The sequence below is a fragment of the Dama dama genome, chromosome 7 (assembly GCF_033118175.1).
Source record: "Dama dama isolate Ldn47 chromosome 7, ASM3311817v1, whole genome shotgun sequence".
Classification (NCBI taxonomy): Eukaryota; Metazoa; Chordata; class Mammalia; order Artiodactyla; family Cervidae; genus Dama; species Dama dama.
In genome coordinates, this window is record NC_083687.1 from 15303314 (window position 1) to 15324861 (window position 21548).

A 21548-nucleotide genomic window follows, 5' to 3' on the forward strand; every position below is an offset into this window, starting at 1 on the left:
AACCCACGTCCCTGGCATTGCAAGGTGGATTCTTAACCACTGAACCATCAGGGAATTCCCTGTGTGACATTTTAAGAGAGAACTTCCCTGATCTTTTGGTGTAAATTGCTATATACACATACACATACACACCATATCTGTATGTTTAGACTGTTGGTCGACTCAGCAACCTTGGGACAAAAACTAAGTTTGTGCACCTCAGAGCATCTGGTCAGTCCCCCTAAAAGGAGCTAGAGAGTGAGAAGGAGAGAGAGAGAAGCTATATGATCTTAAACCATCCTGTTCTTTTTCTGCACAGCACTTGTTACAATAGTATTGACTGATGTCCCCCTTCTCTCCTAGAGAAAAAGAACTGTTCACCACCATCTCCTAATACCTAACTCAATGCTGGGTACACAGTAAATCTTTATTTAATATATGAACTTTAAGGATAAGTAGTTGCATTTAGACAAGTGCTGCCTATACATCACTTTGGGAATCACAAAACAAGTGGAAAAGTGAGAAGACAGAACAGAAAAGACCCAAGAAATTTAATAATTTATAATTCAGAGAAGAATTATGAGCAGTGCTCTTCATGCTTAAAAATTGCCATATAATGGAGGATGCTTAGGACCAGTCCATAAACAGGGGAGAATAAAAGGAGGTGGGCTTCTTGTTCAGTTTGAAGGGTTTAGGTTAGTACAAGCAAGGCTGGCTAGCACTGCTTTGGCTTATTAAAGGCATTCATGGAATCTTTTTCCCTGAAGATGAAGAACTTTCATTTCTGTGTTCTTGATGTCCTAATAGGAGGAAGTAGAGTGGATCTCAAGTTTTTTCATTCCCATAGATCGATGGTAAAGTTTCTTTTTTTTTTTTTCCTTTTTTTGGGCTGGATTTGAGTTAAGTGATTCATCATTTCATTTTAGCGTTGATAATTATCTCTGAAGGTGCATTTTCCTGCTGCATTCTGAACAGTTCAGTTCTTTTTGTCAGTTACCAGAGTAACACCGCTTCTGCTGTGCTTGAAACAATTACCAACATTCAGCCCAAAGAGAGTGGCGGCGGCGTGGGAGAGACCCGGGAAGCCATTGTTTACAGGTTATCTGAAGACATGCTGAGCAAGCTGCCTCCTGATTACATTCCCCACGAGGTGAGCTCTCCTTTCCCCAGGGGTGCAGGGCTGACATTGGGTTCCAAAAGGCTGAGCACAGTCCTCGGGCGATACATTTCAGTCTCTTCCTCTCCCTGCTCAATGCTTTTTTACTTGGAGGATACATTTCAGTCTCTTCCTCTCCCTGCTCAATGCTTTTTTACTTTTTGGTTTTCTCTTGCTTACCCTTGCTCAAGCCTCTTGCAAAATTACAATCTGTACTTTTCTATTTTATTTTCTTTCTCAATTGCCTCTTCTGCACCCTTTGCCCATCTTTGGGTTCCTCTGTCTTTGGGTTTTTTAACCCTCTGGATTGAGACTCTCCCTGTCTGTCTTACCCAAGCCTGCTTTGTCCCATTATTTAAATTTAGCCCTTGCTTCTCTCTCTTGCTCTCCATATATTTCATTCTCCCTGTCCTTTCAGCCAGATAGTAGGAAAGCAAGCCATTTACATGAATTCACTCTCCCGTTTGGATGGCAATAATTTTCTACTTCTTGAACCTCCCAGATGTTTGCTTGTTAATCAACATCGGTTTTTCTCAAATTTTTTTTTTTTTTAATCTCAAGACCGCTTTACAAAATGATCAAGGACCCCAAATAGCTCTTACTTTCATGGATTATGTGTATGAGTGCTCAGTCATGTCTGACTCTTTGTGACCCTAAGGACTGTGGCCCGCTAGGTTCCTCTGTTCACGGAATTCTCCAGACAATAATACTGGAGTGGGTTGCCATTTCCTTCTCCAGGGGATCTTCCCAACCCAGGGATCAAACCCGTGTCTCCTGCATTGCAGGAGGATTCTTTACTGCTTGAGCCATTGGGGAAGCCCATGTATAGATCATAATGACTGATATTTACTATACTATAAATGTAAACTAAAATTTAAAAAAATACTAATTTATTGTGAAATAACATTAATAAACCCATCACATGGTAGCATAACATTTATATTTAAAACATAAGTGTATTTTCCAAAACAAAACCATTCAAAGAGAAAGTGAGGGTTTTGTACACCTCTTTAATGTCTGGTCTACTAGCAGACAGCTGGACCCTGGTATCTGCTGATACATCCCGTCTGCGGTGACACCACAAGTCATGCAGCCTTTAGACACTCCTCAGCGAAGGCGAGTGAAAAGTCAAATGAGGTGTTAGAATTGCTAATTGAAAAAAAAAAAGAAAAAAAATTGACTTCATGAACCTCCTAAAAGGAGCTCAGGAGCCTTAGGGGTCCCAGACCACACTTTGAGAAGTGCTGATGTTAATAAATCTTTAATTGTGGTAAAATTTCTGGGCAGTCTGAAAGTCCTGTAAGACATCCTTCTCCTTCAAGCAAGAAGATAGTCAGGCCATCCAGGGCCTCCTCTTTCCTGTTCTCAGTCTCCACCCCTCGCTACTGATGGTGAGCTTCACCTGAGTCCAAGACCAGGCTGAGGCAATTTTAGCTTTTCAACTAAAAAGTGAGAGGCTGATGCCCTCATGGGGGTATTTCTCTGGTCCTGTGTCTCCCCTTTCCTGCATCCCCGAGTCTGGGAGATGTGGTTGCCTGGGCTATAGTCCTCCCACCTGCAGTCAGTGCCCCCAGCAATAAAAAACATTTTCTTCCTTCTTAAAACAATTTTTGCTTCTGATGTGTAGGTGGGTACCAAGAATTTGGCTAAGATACTGATATCAGTGACTTCACATAGAGATGTTTCTAGTCAGGAGAGAGAAATGTGTTTTAAGTGGATAAGTATTATGAGTCCATACTTTGTGTGGTCCATTGTAAATGATCAGAGGACAGATGAGGCATAACACCCATCTTCAAAGATTTTTAAAAGCTGGCATGTGAAAGTGAGATAAAATGCATTCTCTATGACTAGACTGCAGGTTTGTACTACCAGAGGAGAGTTTCAAGACCTTGGGATAATTTGAGCTGCTTGGGGTTAGTCAGGACTATTTCACCAAAATCTCTGTTCTGTCATCACCCCAGCAAAATCTGAGTGGGAGGGGTGTCCCTAAAATGTATTATTAGATGGGAGGGAGTTTGTACTAAGAGAATCTAAAGCAGCCTCCTCTTCCAGGATTACTTACTTTTTAGTGTCCTTTTACAGAAGAGATGTGTTCTTAAAAATGTGGCTGTAAGGTCCATTTAGTTAATTGAAACATAGTTACAGTATTGACTTAAAAACATATTACGGCAGAAAAGACTAACTGGTTTCAGAAACATAAAAATGCTATGTAAGACTGCAGCAAATATTTTACTTATTAATAAAAAGACAATTTTAAGCTGAAACAATAATGATACTGAAAGTAAAATCAGTTCTGAATTTAGATTTTCTAGAATCTAAGTTTTAAGACACATTAAGCACGTGTCTGTTGTAAGAGAAGTTTCTCTTTAAAACCCTAAGTGTCGGGCAAGGTGATTTGTTGGGGCTGTTACCATATCAAAGCTACCTGGGCTATTGATTTCATAGTGAAGCCAACACCTGGATTTGATTTCTCACTTGCGTTGGTTGCAAAAGTGTTTCCATAATCTTTTCCCTTAAAATGTTAATTTCCATAACATAGTCATGATCTAAGCAGGATGATATATAGGCTATTTAGCCACTGGAGGCTGAAGGGCTCAAGATGAGAACAGAGCAATGGAGCCTGCAAAACTGTAAGTTCTGGAACCAGGAATTTAGGTGACTACCTGAAGAGTTGGTATGTCAGACTGGGTTAGAGACCTCCACTGGCATGTTTAGGGGGCTTCCCAGGTGGCTCAGTGGTAAAGAATCTGCCTGCCAATGCAGTAGACCCAGGAGACTCAGGTTTGATCCCTGGATCAGGAAGATCCCCTGGAGGAGAAAATGGCAACCCACTACAGTTTTCTTGCCTGGAAAGTCCCATGGACAGAGGATCCTGGTGGCTATAGTCCATGGGGTCACAGAGAATTGGACACAACTGAGCGACCGAGCGTGCATGCTGGCATATTTAACTAGGATTTCAAGATCACTTGCTCGACCTGTGCAGGTAGCCCCATCCAGGTGTTCAGTTTCACATCACTGTTCCCCTCTTGTCCCTCACACACTGGAAGTGGCCCAGCTGCAGTTAATCAGAGATGGCCATTGCTGAGTAGGAAACGTGGGCGCCATGCCAGAACACCTGTTCTATAGCGTGAGGAGGGAGGGCGGTCCAGGTGAGCCTGGAGCCCATCTGTCTCTAGTCCCCCATGACTCAGGACGAGGCAGTGGGCCTCTGAGAGTGCTGCAGTTTCCTGGCTTTCTGGTGATTCTCTGGGCTGGTGCCTCATTCCCAGTGTCCCTCCTACTCCATGTATCTGTCCTCACCCCTCCTGTTCTGGCATTTCTTTGATTGTGGCCAGCAGAAAGTTCAGATCTCTCAAGAGTTCTTGCCAGTATTCATAGTCAGTCTTTTCTGAGGCATATGTCACTAAATTGAAATGTGTTTATGTATTGGCCTGTTTCCCAATAATTGTTATATTTTATTGTTCCTGTGACCAGATGCTTTTATATCGATCTCTTCAAAATGGCCAATAAATTATATACCAGAAGGAAAAAATGACAGGTGCTTTATGGCCCTCCCACAAAATCAAATATTTTCATTGATTAGATTATGAAAGGCTCTCTTTAGTCACCCTAGCCAGAGCAACAACAGGATACTGCAGCCAATTATATTTATTGGTAACTGCTCTGTAAAGATTTTGGCTGTATTCACTTTCTGTGACATTTCTAATAATGATTCTACAAGCACTATGAGGAAAAGTATTCCAGACTGTACTCTTACAAAGGTTAAATTGCAAAAGAATATTTAACTGACACTTTAGTACTTAATCATTTGAAAGGGGGGAAAAAGTAAAATTTTATTTCAGCTTTTCAAAGTACTTTTCCAATTATCAACTAAGTATGACCAGTAGGAAATAAAAATCATTTTCGTTGAACAGTAGTTTTTGAAGCCCAGAATATGAGAAATTTAATGGCGAATTTGGTTCTGCAAGAGATATTTTAGAGTTCATTTGGGCTTGTAGAGATACATCCAGAGGAAAAAGAGACTAGGGAAAGGAGGGATCCTTGGAAAAGAAGGGGCAGATAATTATTTTTTTCATCTCCATTATTGTATGCTTCGTGTTAGGTGAAAGCTCGTTTGATGAAGATGGGGCATCTTAATTCAATGAACATATTTCTCAGACAAGAAATTGACAGAATGCAAAAAGTCATTTCAATACTTCGCAGTAGCCTGAGTGATCTAAAATTGGCCATTGAAGGCACGATCATTATGAGTGAGGTGAGCTGTGACCATCTCAGTAGCCGTTTCCCTCTTTTGTTGAATTTTCTTATTCTCAGATTTTAACTCGTGTCTTTTTTCCAGAACTTGAGAGATGCTCTGGACAACATGTATGATGCCCGTATACCCCAGATCTGGAAAAGAGTGTCCTGGGACTCATCCACACTGGGCTTCTGGTTTACTGAACTTTTGGAAAGAAATGCTCAGTTTTCCACCTGGATATTTGAAGGGAGGCCCAATGTGTTCTGGATGACTGGTTTCTTCAATCCCCAAGGTGGGTGTTCATAGGACTGTAGGATAACTTGGAAGTCGTGAGTGGTTGTATAGTAGCACTGTGTGATAAATGTATGTTATAGAGAACAGTATAGAAGTACAGCTTGCTGCATGCTGGAATCATGCTTTCAAAGGTGTAGACCAACAGATGAACCTTCTATATTTGTTTTACGAATTCAGTCTGAAGTTCTGTCTGTCATACTGCTTCCACAATATTGGGGCAAAATTCCATTTTTCTTCTCACCCACTTAAGCAAGCAAGTCTGTGGTTAGAACAATGTGAAATACTGAAAAGGTTTTGTTCAAACATTAGTTTTTAAATGTTTATGAAAGTGACAAAAATGAAGCACCAGAATATGCAAAGGAAAATGTTCCTAAGGCTCAGAAAATTAGACTGATTTTAAAAATGACTGTGTGGCAAAAGTTTTATTCAGTGAACTTCCAGAGTCTGTCCCTGCTTGCTTGTTTTTTTTTCCCCTCCCCTGAAAAAATGCTTTGTGATCCCACTGCATATATTCCTTCATTATAGAAGTATTTACTGAATAAGTTTCAGACAAGATCTCATAGAGTTCATAAAAGTTCAGAAATGCAACAATTTTTTTTTTCTTATTATGACATGGATAGTTTTTTCAAGTAACCTTTGGCAAGAATGAAGAGACACTGGGTTCCTTACAGTTCAGCTTATAGGCCCATTAGTAATACAATTTAAGAAGTATTCACACTTACAAATTTAGGATGTACTATCGTTACTCCGTAAGCAACTTCACAGACACTCACATCGTTACTCTCAGCAGTATGGTTGAATCTCATAAAATAATATTAAATGAAAGAAGTCAAACAGGACACATTATAATGTATGTATACCATATTCTTTGTGATGTATGTATATTGTATGATTCCATTTAGGCAAGGAACCAAAATAAGTAAAATAGATCCAAGGTTTAAAAGTCAGAATAATGGTTACCCTTGTGGGAAAGGGCAGTGATTGCCAAAGAGCACAAGGGGGCTCAAGGGGTCTGGGAATGTTCTTCTTCTTGATCTAGATATTGGTTACAGGGCTACATTCCCTTGGTGAAAATTTATCAAGCTTTATACTTATGAGTTGTGCATTTTTCTTTGTATAAATGATACTTAATAAATAGTAGACATTTATTTGTCCTCTGTGTACATGCATTCACTCAGTTCATGAATTTTCAAGTGCCTTAACATTTTCTAAATTTAACACGTTGATCATGGTGGTTTTTAGGCACTTAGCAGATTATATTGGGTTGGCCAAAAAGTTTTTATTCAGGTTTTTCTGTACCATCTTATGAAAAAATCCAAACGAACTTTTTGGCCAACCCAATACATGGCACATTGTTATGTCGATAGACTTTAGATTTGTGAAGAACAAGATTTCACTTAATCTGTTTTTCTCCCAGAATTCCCATTGAATTTTGGGAGGAAAGAAATTTTTATTATCGTTCTCAGATTCTTGTGTCTACTTGTCTCTTTCCTCCATACCAGCCCTCGATTTGAGTAAGCTGTCACCAGGTGATTCCCAGCTTGGGAGCTTAAAGAAATAACATTTAACTTGATTAGGATTGTTCAACCATCTGTCATTTGTCAGCCCATCCACTACGTGCTTTCAATAGAGAGAGATTTGAGACCCGATTCCTGCCCCAAAGGAGCCCATAATCTGGTCGGTAGGACAGAAACATGAGTGACTTTAACAGAATGTGGTAAATGCTCCATCCGAGTGAGAGCCAAGTGCCTCAAAGGTGCAGAGGACAGAGAGGTACCTTCTCCCGAGGCCGGGCTTGAGAAGAGCTGCACCCGGGACCCGTGAGTGGAGTTCGCAGAGGCAGAGGCTGGAGATAAGAGCATCCCAGACGGAGACCTGAGCAGAGACAAGGCATGTCCAGGGAGAGAAGACCCGTGTCGCCTGAGCTCAGGAGGCAGGAGCAGGGGCGTTGGCGGGTGAGGCTGGGGTGTGAGGTCTTCCGGGGGAGCTGCATCATAAAGGCAACAGAAGTCACCGAAAGTGAGGCGAAGGTAGAGTGTAGACTGAAAGAAGGACGTCCACAGCAAGGAGACTCTTATCAGGTCCAAGGGAGACAGCCTGAGAGCTTGACCAGGTGCAGAGGAGGAGGCAGATCTGCTGGAGTGATGAAATGGGGGTCTTTGAGAGAGTAGAAAGTGGCAGCAGCTGAGGCTGAAGGCCAAGCACAAGACCGGGAGCCTTAGGAGAGGGTCCACCTGGGAGGATGGGCAGGGAGCCTGTGCAGGAGGGACATCCAGGCGGGCAGGTGTGCCGGCAGACTTCAAATCAGTGATTAGGGAAAAAAAAAAAGGTGAGATCGTTAAGTCCATTTTTAACATTTAGAAGCCAAGGGAGCGGGGTTGATTTATCCACAACTTTCCACGGACATAGATGGATAAGTCGTATATCACAGCACAGTCTCTTTGAGCAATAGCTTTTTTCCATTAGAAATGTGACTTTCAATAGTGATGTATTAATATAAACTAATATTTGTTACTATTTATTGAGAAGTATTACAAACCAGAGCAACATTTAAAGAAATATAAATATAAATCAGTTTTCTTATTTGCCCTGTTAATAACACTGATCCTTTCTATTTTTTTTTTCTTCATTTCTGTTTTTAAACTGAACTTGGATTCCTTCTCTCATGGCTCTCCATGTCTCTGAAAGTCTTGCACTTATTCAAACATCCTACCTTTACACACCCTTGCTTTCTGTTTGTAGCACAGAAGAGTGGAAGTCGGATTTCCCTACCTACCAATCACTTCTGTGCTCCCTTTGCCTTTTCTTGACATGGGAGACAAATCACTTTCAGTTGCATCTTACCTGGCCGAATCAGAGAGGTTGCAGCAACCCCATGCATGTTCACAGGCAGCGTGCAAGCAGATAAAGACCTCTCCAGGTGGAAGCTTCTCTGGTCACTATCTGACCTCAGTGATTGATTTCTCGACATGGTGTAACTCCTGGTTTTATATCATCTAACCCAGTCCCCTTCCATGAAATAATTTTTTGGCCCAAAAGATTTAAGTAAATTATTTTTCAATGGCTACTTTTTTTTAAGATTTTTCTTTTGATGTGGAACATTTTGAAAGTCTTTATTGAATTTGTTACAATATTGCTTCCATTTCATGTATTGGCTTTTTGGTTGCAAGGCATTTGAGATCATAGCTCCCAGACCAGGGATCAAACACACACACCCCGCATTGAAAGGCGAAGTCTTAGCCACTGGATTGCCAGGGAAGTCTCTAAGTAAATTCTTTAAAGAAACCACAGTTTAAGTAAAACACAGTGCCATTTGCTAAGATGCCATAGTTTTCTCAGAAATATATATAGTCAAAATCACCTAGATTGTAGAATACTTGAAAATGTTTCTTTCACCTCTGAACATTTGTCTTGTGTTCTTGTAATGTTACCTGGCATCTGATACTGTCTGATGTGTGTTTCCCATCATGCCCCTGGTGAGCACCCCTTGGGCCTAAGTGATGCTGCAGGGACAGGTGATGGGCCTCATTTGCCTCCTCCCTCCCCCGCCCCAGTCTGCTTCTGAGCTCACCCTCTTTGTAGCACTGTTCTGTCTTCGTGTAGTGGTCTGATATTTTGTCCTATTGAAGAGGCTGTCAGCCAGCCACCCTGGAACTAATCTCGTGTGTTCAGCGCCCTTCACAATCATTTCTGTAGCAACTGATGAGCTCAATCAGGTGGCAATTAGATTTGATTATTAAAGTGGTCAAGCTTTCTGTGCCCATGACCCTGTGACATTTGTTCAAAGGCCCAGCTTTGGGCATTGCGTGGAACGGCCTCCCAGTGGATTACTCAGGCTCAGGAGAACCTTTGTGCCCCACTGGGGCTTCCCAGCAGTAACTGGCGTGCACACGCACACGTATCATTTAAGACTGTGCTGCTCAGCGTTCTCGAAGGATTATGTGGTCTCCTGTTCCCACAAGGGTACCTTTTCAGAGCATCATGTACACATGACTTAGATTCTGATTTGTGTGTGTCTGTGTCATAGGTAGGGATGTGTTTAAACTCAGAGATTATGAGCGGACATGCGCTTGACCTCAAGCCGAGGGAATTGCCTGCCTTCCAGAACCTTTTAATTGATAGCCTCGCTTTGCCATTCAGTGTGGTGTGACTCACGGGTGCTGCAAACGAAAGGGAGGCCGAGGCTGGACGTGCTGTCTGGGTCTCACCCCTCTGTGTGAGACTGAACCCTGCCCTGTCATTATTTTCCCAATGTTGAACTCAATCTGGAGCATGATGCTATTTGGATGCCGAACTGCTCTAGCTTTTCTGCTTTGTTCTTTACTGTCTTGACAAGCCACATCAGGTCTGTTGTAGCAGATATCAGCAGCAATTTAGTATTCACTACTACAAATCAAGATTTTCAGTTAGAAGGGAGTCTACTGGAGCAAGGAGATGGACAATTTTTGTCCTGTTATCTTTTGTTCCTATAACCTCTTGCCTGTGTATTTGTTCTTTTTTAAAAAAAATAACGTATTCATTTATTTCTGGTTGTGCTGGGTCTTCATTGCTTCGTGCGGGTTTTCTTAGTTGTGGTGAGTGGGGGCTACTCTTCATTGGGGTGCACAGGCTTCTCATTGCGGTGGCCTCTCTCGTTGCAGAGCACGGGCTGTAGGCGCTCGGGCTTCAGTCGTTGCAGCACACAGGCTTCGGTCGTTGTGGTCCATGGGCCTTAGTTGCCCACAGCCTGTGGAATCTTCCTGGACCAGGGACCAAACCTGAGCCCCCTGTGTTGGCAGGCGGACTCCTATCCACTATCCAGGGAAGTCCTGTGTGTTTGTTTTTAGGGCAACATTGGCAGCTGCCAGCAATTTCTGAATGCTTATCTTGAAGATAGTCATAAGAGCTTGATGTTTGTTGGGAAGAAGAGTACAGCAGGGTTATTAGTAGAACTTTAGGATTGGAAGGGACTGGGGATTTTTTCTAATCTTATAACAATCCCAAGTCTGCCCCAGAGCTACCCCTAACATCTGAGGAAATCCGGGCGAAGGGTTGTCAGGGTTCCAGACCTCAGTCTGGGTGAGAGCACTCACTGCCCTGATCCTGAATCCCAGAACCAGAGAAGGACTGTGGACACCTTAGAAACACCTCCAAGTGAATAAAAGCCCATCCTTCTCACCTTTGTGGGAGAGGGGCTTGATGCGCTGGCTTCAGCCTCAACCACATCCCTATGAGTCTAGTCTGCCTACGGTCACCGTCCTTACCAACCCTCTAGTTCCTCGTCATTCGGCTGGCTTCATCACCACACTGAAACTGCTCTCTCCAAGGCCACCAGGTCTAGTGGTCCTCCTGCTAGCTTCATTTCACACCTTGGCTTCCATCTATCACCTGCCTCGGTTCTCCCCCCACCTCTCAGAGGGCTGCTTCTCAGCCCACTTTGTGGGCTCTTCTCAGGCAAGTTCTGCCCTTGGCCCTGGTCCCTTCATTGATGACCTCAGTCATTCTCACAGATGCAGTTGTTTCTGTCTACTTATGATGGACTCATCAAAAGTCCCAGTGTTACCTTCTGAGTCTTACTTCCAACTGTCACCGTGAACTATTCCATCCTCTGTCAACCTCACCAGGACTACCATCTGTCCATCTTCCCCCTAAACCATCCTCACCAGGACCTGCACTGTTTGCTTGTACATGCCCACCCTCCAGATCACCCTGACTCTTCTAAATAGTCCTTCACATCCTAACAGCTTGAAAGAGGGAAACCAGGAATGCATAGTGTGGTGGAAGATGGGAGGGGATAGGAGGAAGGAGTGACAGATGCTGCCAGAGGTCAAGTAAGGTAGGGCCCCAAATAGCCAGAGAGCCTTATCAACCAGGAGACTGCTGGTGAGAGAAGTCTCAGTGGAGTGGGTGGGGAGGTGGAGGAGTCAGATTTCAGGGTGAGTGAGAGACCAGAAAATGGGGAGACAGAGAGTGAGGATGGAGGGCATGAAAACTTCCCTCGAGAAATTGGACTTGGAAGAGAAGAAGGGAGTTGGAGGGGCAGTTGTCAGAAGAAAAAACACTTTCTTCCTTCTTCTTTTAATAGTAGGACAAGCTTGAGCCTATTCAAATACTGGTAGGAGGAAGCCAGGAGAGAGAACAAAGATACCACAAGGGGGCGAAAGAAGCAGAAGGCATGGTTCCCCAAGTGGAGGGATGCACTCCAGGTGGGAGGAGGGACACCCCGACCACTGTAATAAGGGAACAAGGAAGGAATGAGCCAAGGAGCCGATGAGCTTGCTGGATAGTGGCAGGAAGTTAAGGGAATTCCCATCTGATGTTTTCTATCTTTCCCTTGACTGAGGAGGCCAAGTGATCTCAGGAGCAAGGTGTTAAAGGAAAGATTTAAGAAGAGTGGCAGAAGTTCGAGAAAGAGGGCTAAGGAGGACAGGACTGCTAGATGGCTTTGACGATCCCATCAAGGCTAGTGGTGGCTAAACCATGGTGGCAACTGTGTACTGACCTCGGTCTTGCCTGGAATAGGTTTAACAAGAAGGGCACCTGGACTTGTTTAGCACTGGAGTTCTGCTGGGTGAGTGATGAAAAAGATGGGTCTAGACTAAATAGGGGAAGAAGTGAAGAAAAGGGGGTGGAGTTGAGGAGCAGGTCTTTGGAACTGAGAGGTCAAGATGCTGAGTGGGATACTGAAGAGACCCAGAAGGCGGCAGGAGGCTCCATGAATGGGGACCAGTGGGCACTTGGCAGGGACAGTGAGGAGAGGGGCATGTGGATGGAGGGGGATTGTCCAAGCAGCAGAGATTCTCATCCAGGGGGAGGGGCAGTTGGGGAGGACAGGGTCTTCAGGGTTGAGCCAGCCTCCAGGAAGGACAAGAAGATGGAGAGAATGTTCTGTGCAGACATGGAACATGGGAGGGTCTGCTAATCGCCGACCCACTCCAGTGGGAACAGTGTAAAGGCTGGGGAGGGAGCAGAGAGGTGTGAGGTTGGGTGAAGGGAGAGGAAGCATAGAGGAGCAGAGAAGGGGCAGGGAAGGTACAGCAGTTACAGAATTACAGAATTACGTTTTGGCATGTGGGACCCAGCAGGGTTAGCTGATCCCAACCTGGCCAAGAGAATTAGCCCCAGTGCTCCGGCTTGTACTCCGTGTCCTGGATTAACAGCATTTTAGAAAATATATGCATATCAGGGGACTCTGGAAAGACTCAGCTTGCATTAATGATAGCCTTCCTCATATTTCATTTGTATCATAGGGCATGTCTTTTCCCACTTACCAAATTGTTCTGCAAACAGATATGTGTCCGTGATCTCTTATTGGCCTGTCATGCAGATATTTTTTACAGAGCAGAGGTTCTCAATCCTGCCCACACAGTAGAATCACTTGGGGAGGTTTTAATACATGCTAATCCCTGGGGGCCCAAACCAGTGACTTCAGAACCTCTGGGGATGAGTTCACTCAGTTCAGTTCAGTTCAGTTCAGTTCAGTTCAGTCGCTCAGTTGTGTCTGACTCTCTGTGACCCCATGAATCGCAGCGTTCCAGGCCTCCCTGTCCATCACCAACTCCCGGAGTTTACTCAAACTCATGCCCATCGAGTTGGTGATGCCATCCAGCCATCTCATCCTCTGTCGTCCCCTTCTCCTCTTGCCCCCAATCCCTCCCAGCATCAGGGTCTTTTCCAATGAGTCAGCTCTTTGCATCAGATGGCCAAAGTATTGGAGCTTCAGCTTCAGCATCAATCCTTCCAATGAACACCCAGGACTGATCTCCTTTAGGATGGACTGGTTGGATCTCCTTGCAGTCCAAGGGACTCTCAAGAGTCTTCTCCAACACCACAGTTCAAAAGCATCAATTTTTCGGCGCTCAGCTTTCTTCACAGTCCAACTCTCACATCCATACATGACCACTGGGAAAACCATAGCCTTGACCAGATGGACATTTGTTGCCAAAGTAATGTCTCTGCTTTTTAATATGCTATATAATCAGTCTTAAAGTATCTTTTGGTCGTTCTAAGGTGTGAGGAACCTGGGTCTTAGACCATTGCTACCTGGTATGTGGTCCAGCAGCCAGCAGGAGCAACATCACCTGGGAGCTTGATAGAAATTAAGATCCTCAGGACCTACCCTCAACTTACCTACTGAATCAGAACCAGTATTTTAATAAGTGATCTTTCCCTTGGCATTAGCTGTGAACTTTGAGACACGCTGCCTTAAAACAGTACTGAAGCCTGGTCCCACCTCTGGATATTCAATTTAACTTATCTGGGCTATGACCAGGGAATTGGAAGTTTCAAAGTCTTCCCAGATATTTTTCATTTTCAGCCAAGATTAAGATCCCTACCTTACAGCATCGAGCGAAGCATCAGGAAAGGTGCCTGGGGCATTTTTATTCAACTGGGTGAATCATCGTCATCTTTGCTTAATGATTTCTGACCTTTCATTTAACTTACCAATGAGCTGCATTTGCTTCTCATTTTGGGGAAAAAACTGCCTGTCATAATCTTATGGCAGGAACATAATTTCTGTTCATCTTCCAAAATGCTCATGGGAGGCTTAGTAACTGACAAGACAGGAAATACTGAACAACCGAAGGCTCATTACCTAAGGACTGGTTCATTTATTAAAGGAAAGAAAGCATTGCCTATAGGATCATCATTACAGAATACCAACCAACTCCTTGTGAAATAGAGAAGAACCTTCCTGATTGTGCTCATTTCACACACTAGCAAGGTTATGCTCAAAATTCTTCAAGCTAAGCTTTAGTAGTACGTGAACCAAGAACTTCCAGATGTACAAGCTGGGTTTAGAAAAAGCAGAGGACCCAGAGATCAAATTACCAACATTCATAGAGAAAGCAAGAGAATTTCAGAAAAATATCTACTTCTGCTTCCTTGGTTATCTAACCTTCCTTCCTTCAAAGGTTACTAAAGCCTTTGACTGTGTAGATCACAACAAACTGTGGAAAATTCTTAAAGAAACAGGAGTACCATACCACTTTACCTGTCTCCTGATAATCCTGTATGCGACTCAAGAAGCAACAGTTTGAACCGGACGTGGAACAACTGACTGATTCAAAATTGGGAAAGGAGTACGTCAAGGCTGTATATTATCACCCTGCTTATTTAACTTCTATGCAGAGTACCTCATGCAAAATACTGGGCTGAATGAATCACAAGATGGAATCAAGATTATGGGGAGAAATATCAACAACCTCAGATACTCAAATGTTACCACTCTAATGGCAGAAAGGGAAGACGAACTGAAGAGCCTCCTGATGAGGGTGAAAGAGGAGACTGAAAACGTTGGTTTGAAGCCCCAACATTTAAAACACTAAGATCATGACATCTGTTCCCATCACTTCATGGCAAACAGAAGGGGAAAAAGTGGAAACAGTAACAGATTTTGTTTTCTTAGGCTCCAGAATCACTATGGATGGTGACTGCAAGCCATGAAATTAAAAGACACTTGCTCCTTGATAGGAGCAAAGACATGACCAACCTAGAGAGAAAAGCAGAGATAGAAAGCAGAGATATCATTCTGCTGACAAAGATCTGTATAGTCAAAGCTGTGGTTTTGCCAGTCGTCATGTATGGATGTGAGAGTTGGACTATAAAGAAAGCAGAAGAATTGATGCTTTTGAACTGTGGTGTTGGAGAAGACTCTTGAGAGTCCCCTGGACAGCCAGGTGACCATACCAGTCAATCCTAAAGGAAATCAACCCTGAATACTCATTGAAAGGATTATGCTGAAGCTAATGCTCTAATACTTTGGCCACATGATACAAAGAGCCGACTCATTGGAAAAGACCCTGATGCTGGAAAGATTGAAGGCTAAAGGAGAAAGCAGCAGAGCTTAGATAGTATTACCGACTCAATGGACATGAATCTAAGCAAACTCTGGGAGACAGTAGAGAACAGAGGAGCCTGGCATGCTGCAGTCCTTGGGGTTGCAAAGAATTGGACACGACTTAGTGACTGAACAACAACAACAGCATTCCTGATTAGTTATTTTTTCTGTCGCTTCCAAGACCTTGTTTGAATTGATACCAAAAGCCTTCTACAGCTTTCTTCAAGCCAGCTGATTGCACAGGTCAAACAACAGTAGTTTGTTTGCTGAAATGTTAGGTCATGACTATTACAGGAACTCAGATAACAAGTGTTATTTTAGACCTGAGTTTCCAGAGTATAATCCAACCTTAAAAGTACATTTTGCAAAAGAACAAGCTTGACAAGTGTTTTAGGAATTTGTTATGCTATATGAGTTAGAAGGGCAAAGAAAATTTAAAGCACCTCAGTTAGCCTGCATGACACTCATATGTTTGAATGGTTAAATCACTCATTTTTGCATGGGTGGTTAAATCTCATGAAAAATAGATTATTTTTGTTGAGGACTTTCCCCAACTTTTTGTTTCTCACTTCTGAGTCAAACACATGAATGCCTGAATCACTTTTCCCACCACTGATGATTGAAATTTGGCTTAAGAATTATTAAAATTAAATTAGTGCCAAGACAAAAGTACTACTTCTCAAGCTTTTATAAAGAAAAATATATCAATAGTCTTTTAAAATTATATAGGTTTCAGAAAACAAGAGATTTTGATTTCATTAGACTTGATATCAGTCTATAAGAAAGATGGTCATTCATTTTTAAAATTCGATAAAGAGCAATTCAGTGGATTTGCAATTCAGTTTGAATTCTGCAAGATCATGTTCTTCTTTTTAGGAGGCCAAAAAACTATCAAAACTTGAAAAAAAAAATATGTATCTTCTCCATGTTCTGAGTGGGAATGAGCCATGGAATGGTTTCCTACCCTCTGCTCTCAGGCCTCAAATTATTTATTGAACATTTTCCTTTCTTAATAGCTGAAGGTAATATGCATTCTAGATTTCATCTCCTGGCATACTAAGAGTGCTTCCTAAACATTAGGAGGCTTACTGTTGAAGTCAGCCAGACAACATCATGCATATTCCCCAGCAGGGAGATGAGAGAAGGTTATATCTCCTTAACCATACTAGAATTTTTTCAGAACACTCCACCATCAACTGAAGTCCTTGTCTTGGGTGTGTTACATAAGAGAGAATCTCTCTCACCCCTCACCTGGCATCTGCTACATTGTTCTGAGTGCCATAGCAAGTGAGGTCAAATTTGCAATTTGGAACTTAAAATATTATAGAAAAATCCAGTTTTTCAACTAGTGCAGATGGATAGTTACAATCATTATTCATGCCTTATGCATTATGACTTTGTAGATTCATAGATCAATGATGAATTTTAAAATATCATAAAATAGGGTCAATTTAATTCTGAGTATTCTACTTGGATGCAAGCTTAAAGTTGAGTGATGAAAATGACATTTTCATGGAGTCACTTAGAATGGAGGATTGGATTTTATTACTGTGGTCATATATACCTGACTGGGCTTCCCAGGTGGTGCAAGTGATAAAGAACCCGCTTGCCAACGCAGGAAACATAGAAGACCTGGGTTTAATCCCTGGATCAGGAAGATCCCTAGAGGATGACATGGCAACCCACTCCAGTAGTCTTGCCTGGAGAATCCCACAGACAGAGGAGCCTGGAGGGCTATAGTCCATAGGGTTGCGGAGCTGGACACACTAAAACAAGTTATCATGGCATGGCATATACCTGACTACCAAACACACGACATGTTGACTATTAAAAGAAAATGGGATCCCCAGTATTTAAAGTGGAAGTTGATATAGTCACCTACTTGATCAGATCATCTCAAGTGACTCCACATGTAGACTACAGATGGGTCTTGACCAGAAATTGCTGCCAGGCAAATGTCTACCATGTTTCCTACTCCCTGTATTTAACACTTTGCATCATAAAACCATCCTTTCCTACTAGGCACTCTTAGTTTCATGAAACTATCTTTAGAAGAATCACTTATAGGACTTCTCTGGTGGTCCAGTGGTTATGATTATACATTTCCACTAAAAAGGGCATGGCTTCGATCCCTGGTCAGGGAAGTTCCACATGCCTCCCGGTGGACCTAAAAAAAAAAAAAAAAAAGACCTTCAATTAGGTCCTCTAGTTGACTGACCAACTTTTCTTTTGAATTAATGCAGGGGTTCTTGAGTTTCCTAAATCCTGCTTTTAGTGAGAGCTCTGAGTAAACTTTATAAGATGCAAATACAACTAAATTATTTGCCTACTTCAAATAATCAGTGGCTTCCCACCATTCACAAAGTCACCAGGTCCGAAGTCTGACCCTGCAAAATGCTGCCTCTGCCTTTGTTCTCACCTCATCTGCCATTACTGCCTCACTTGTAGGCCTAGACTTCCATGCCTTTGCACATGCTGTTCCCTTAACTGGAATTATCCCATCTGGAAAACTCTTACTTTCAAGACTAGTCTTTGACTTCATCTTCTCAATTCAGCCTTTCCTGAGCTGTCTTCTTGAGTGGTCCACTCTGTTCTCGCCTCTTTACTTACAATGACATCAAGGTGTATATCCTGCTTCCGTCCACTTTCCGTGTAGACTGAGCTCCTTGAATGCAGGGTCCATGGATGGCCTCTTCATCATGTGGGACTCTCACCTCTAGCATACCTGGTATATGGTGGCCAGTTCTAAGAAACTTAGGAATGAATGAATGAATGAGGGCCTCCCCAAGTGTCTAACAATAATGAGGGAGGGACTTGAGAATGGAGAGAACTTGACTTGTTCATTAAGCAGGCTAGAGTCCTACTTTACTTATTAAAAAAAAAATACTTATTCATTTGGCTGTGCCACATCATTGTTGCATGCAAGATCTCTAGTTGCAGCATGTGAACTCCTAGCTGTGGCATGTGGGATCTAGTTCTCTGACGAGGGATTGAACCTGGGTCCCTTGCATTGAAAGCACAGAGTCTTAGCCACTGGACCACCAGGGGAGTTCCTATTCTTTCTTTCTAATTCTAACAGGTGTTAACTCACTGCCTGCCTTTATGCCTTGTAACTTTCCCTCTTCTTTCCACTCCCATTCAAACCTGATAAAATATTACCACTTTCATGTTGGTTTGTGTATTAAAGTTCTCACAGTTCATGAATCTAGGAGTAATGGGGACACACACTTCCAAAATTTACTTGTGATTGTGAATAAAGGGCCTCATGATTTCCAATATTAACATGGAGGCCAAAATGTAATATATAGGTCACAGGTAAAGTATCCTAAGATTTTGAAGTCCATTTTGAAGTTTAAGGTATAGTTTTTAAACATCAAATGCTACTCTCCAAGATAGACTTCTCTAATTGAATTGCATGGCAATGATTTGCAAATATTACGTTTAAAGAAAGGCCACAATATACAGAACCATGTATTGTCTTAAAATAACTGTATTATGCTCATTAAAACATGGAGCGTTCCTTTCCGGTGTGATTGCTTTGTTTGATCAAATTGAAAGTCAGGCTTTCTATTTTGGCATTACGCCTTATTTCCTAGACTAAATGAAATTATTCCATTAGAGCAAATAGACGCTTGATAATGGTTTGATTCCAGTTTTAATTGGAATGCTGTTCTCAGAATATTTTACCATTCCACTATTATTCCTTGATACTGGATTTTCAAACAGAGACTATAAGCTAGCACTGGGTCACAGCCCTCAGAAGACTAGAGTAGTTGAAATCCCAGGGGAATTTCAAACCGCGACCTTGTCTGAGGCAGAGACGGTGCTGTTTTCCGGCTGTCTGCTGGCAAGACGTATTTAGTTGATTGAAACAAAACATTGAAAGAAACATCCCTTCTGAGGTTTGATCTCAGCTCCTCTCAGATGGGCACACATCTGGAGATGGATAAGCAGCTAACTACACAACTCCCCCTCTTGTTACTAGAGTAGTCTGCACCAAGGCATCACGATCATTTCTTTCTCCTTTTCTAAGGCTTCCTGACTGCAATGAGGCAAGAAGTGACCCGTGCCCACAAAGGCTGGGCCCTGGACTCTGTGACCATCCACAACGAAGTTCTGCGGCAGACCAAGGAGGAGGTCACATCGCCCCCTGTGGTAGGTGCCGCTGGGCAGGAGCAGGGACGCTTCTGGAGCTGGGGCTCCAAGTTCAAGTTCTGCTGAACGTGGACCTGTGAGCATCTCCATCAGGTCCTCTGGCTTTGCAGTGAGGGTTTCCTTGGTTGTAACCAGGACACCTCAATGCCAACTCCTCCTGCATTTGCCAGAGTGGGAATGAATGATAAACACCAGGAAGTCCCCAAACTGCATTCTTTGTAATTACAAGTTACATTTGTGCGTGCTCGAAAGGACTTTCTGCACGTCTCCATCCACTGCTGTGGGGTACTCACAGAATTAATGAGGGTTAAGGGCAGTAGAGGCTAACAGGACTGGCAATCCTGAGCTCTGGGGCCAGTTCCAGCCATGTCCCTTCTTAGCTGCAGGACCCTGGGTGGAAGGACAACTTGCCTGGAAAATTCCGTGGACAGAAGAGCTTGGTGGGCTATCATCCATGGTGTCACAAAGAGTTGGACCTGATGCACACACCACACCACACCACACCACTGACTTAATGATGGTATCATATGTGCTAATTTTCTGGGATGGCCCATGGTTTTACTGTCAAATCATGTACTTCAGATTTTGGTTCAAGAGGTATGGTTCTTATACTCTTAGCCCACATGGGGGATTTTAGAAAACACTTTGCAGCTAACCTCCCTCTCTTTTATTATAATATAGATTTCCTTTCTCTTACCCAGTCCTCACTGGAAATGGAAAAATGGTCACCATTTTCTACATAAGTGTATCTTATGAGCTTACGTGATTGTTGGAGTCTCCCCCGTGTTCCCCTTTAGACTTTTTTCTTACTGAGCATATGTTCTATGGCTCCCCAGTGCCTACAAGATAAAGTTCAAGCTCTTCAGTCTGGTATCGACAGTCTTCCACTGTTAAGCCCTAACTTATTTTATAACCATTGAACCTGCTGCTCAGTAAAATGCGTGGACTTTCCTGACCATCCTGCCTCTCTTGCCGCCCACCCTCTCTCCTCTTGTGTTTCCAAGCACAGCGCACGCTCCAAGGCCCTGTCCCCCACAGGCCTCCCCGGGCGCTCCAACCACAGTGACCTCTCAGTCACCGCGCTTGGCCTCAGTGCCCTTCACGAGGCGGCCCCTCTAATGAGCGTGTGCTGGTGATCAGGTTATGTCTTTTACACTTTGTTCTGTGTGTGTGTGTTGCCTCTTGGCTTACTGGTGAGACCCTCAAGGGTAAGTCCTACTCTGTGAAAGACAGACATAGGCTGAGGTCAGCCACTCTGAGACCCCTTCTCCACCCCCCGCCCATCACTTCCGCTCTTGCTCTGCATGTCTGACCTCTGGGGGCGCTCAGATGAAGTTAGAACCGCCTGTTGGCTTGCTCAGTGCAGGTTGAGATCCTGAGTGGCACCCAGCTCTGAATCCTGTCCTGGGTGCTCCCGCAGGACCCCGCACCAACTCAGAACACCCCCGTCAGAGACTTTCATTTGCAGCAGAGGCAATCTGGCGCTGCTGGCTGAGTCTTTGGTCCCAGGCCGGTCCCCCCAGGCTCGAATCCCCAGTGACAGAAGCATTTCTATATCACTCATGTACTTAGTCACTCAGTTGTGTCTGACTCCTTGCAGTCCCATGGACTGTAGCCCGCCCGGCTCCTCTGACTGTGGGATTCTCCAGGCATGAATACTGGAGTGGGTTGCCGTACCCTCCTCCAGAGGATCTTCCCAACCCAGGAATCGAACTGGTATCTCCTGCATTTGCAGGCAGATTCTTTACCAGCTGAGCTACCAGGGAAGCCCATAGTCTCCAGCTATGCTGCCGAGGAATGGTGGGCTCAATATTTCACCAAGGAATGCATCCTCTGGTGTTTTCTTATTTGGGTAGTGTTTTAAGATTGCTGTGCATTCTCTTTCCAAACTGATGACCTTCGTTACG

The 21548-nt window shown here is 43.4% G+C and overlaps 1 protein-coding gene across 2 annotated transcripts in view; it reads left to right on the top strand.

Moving 5' to 3' along the window:
- The window catches only part of DNAH8 (dynein axonemal heavy chain 8), a 318410-nt gene that overhangs the window by 296504 nt on the left and 358 nt on the right, over positions 1–21548 (top strand). For both annotated transcript variants that reach the window (XM_061146069.1, XM_061146068.1), the window contains exons 85-88: positions 973–1129; positions 5238–5390; positions 5475–5664; positions 19520–19641. In XM_061146069.1, the coding sequence (XP_061002052.1) occupies positions 973–1129; positions 5238–5390; positions 5475–5664; positions 19520–19641 (622 nt within the window). The remainder of the gene's footprint in view (positions 1–972; positions 1130–5237; positions 5391–5474; positions 5665–19519; positions 19642–21548) is intronic.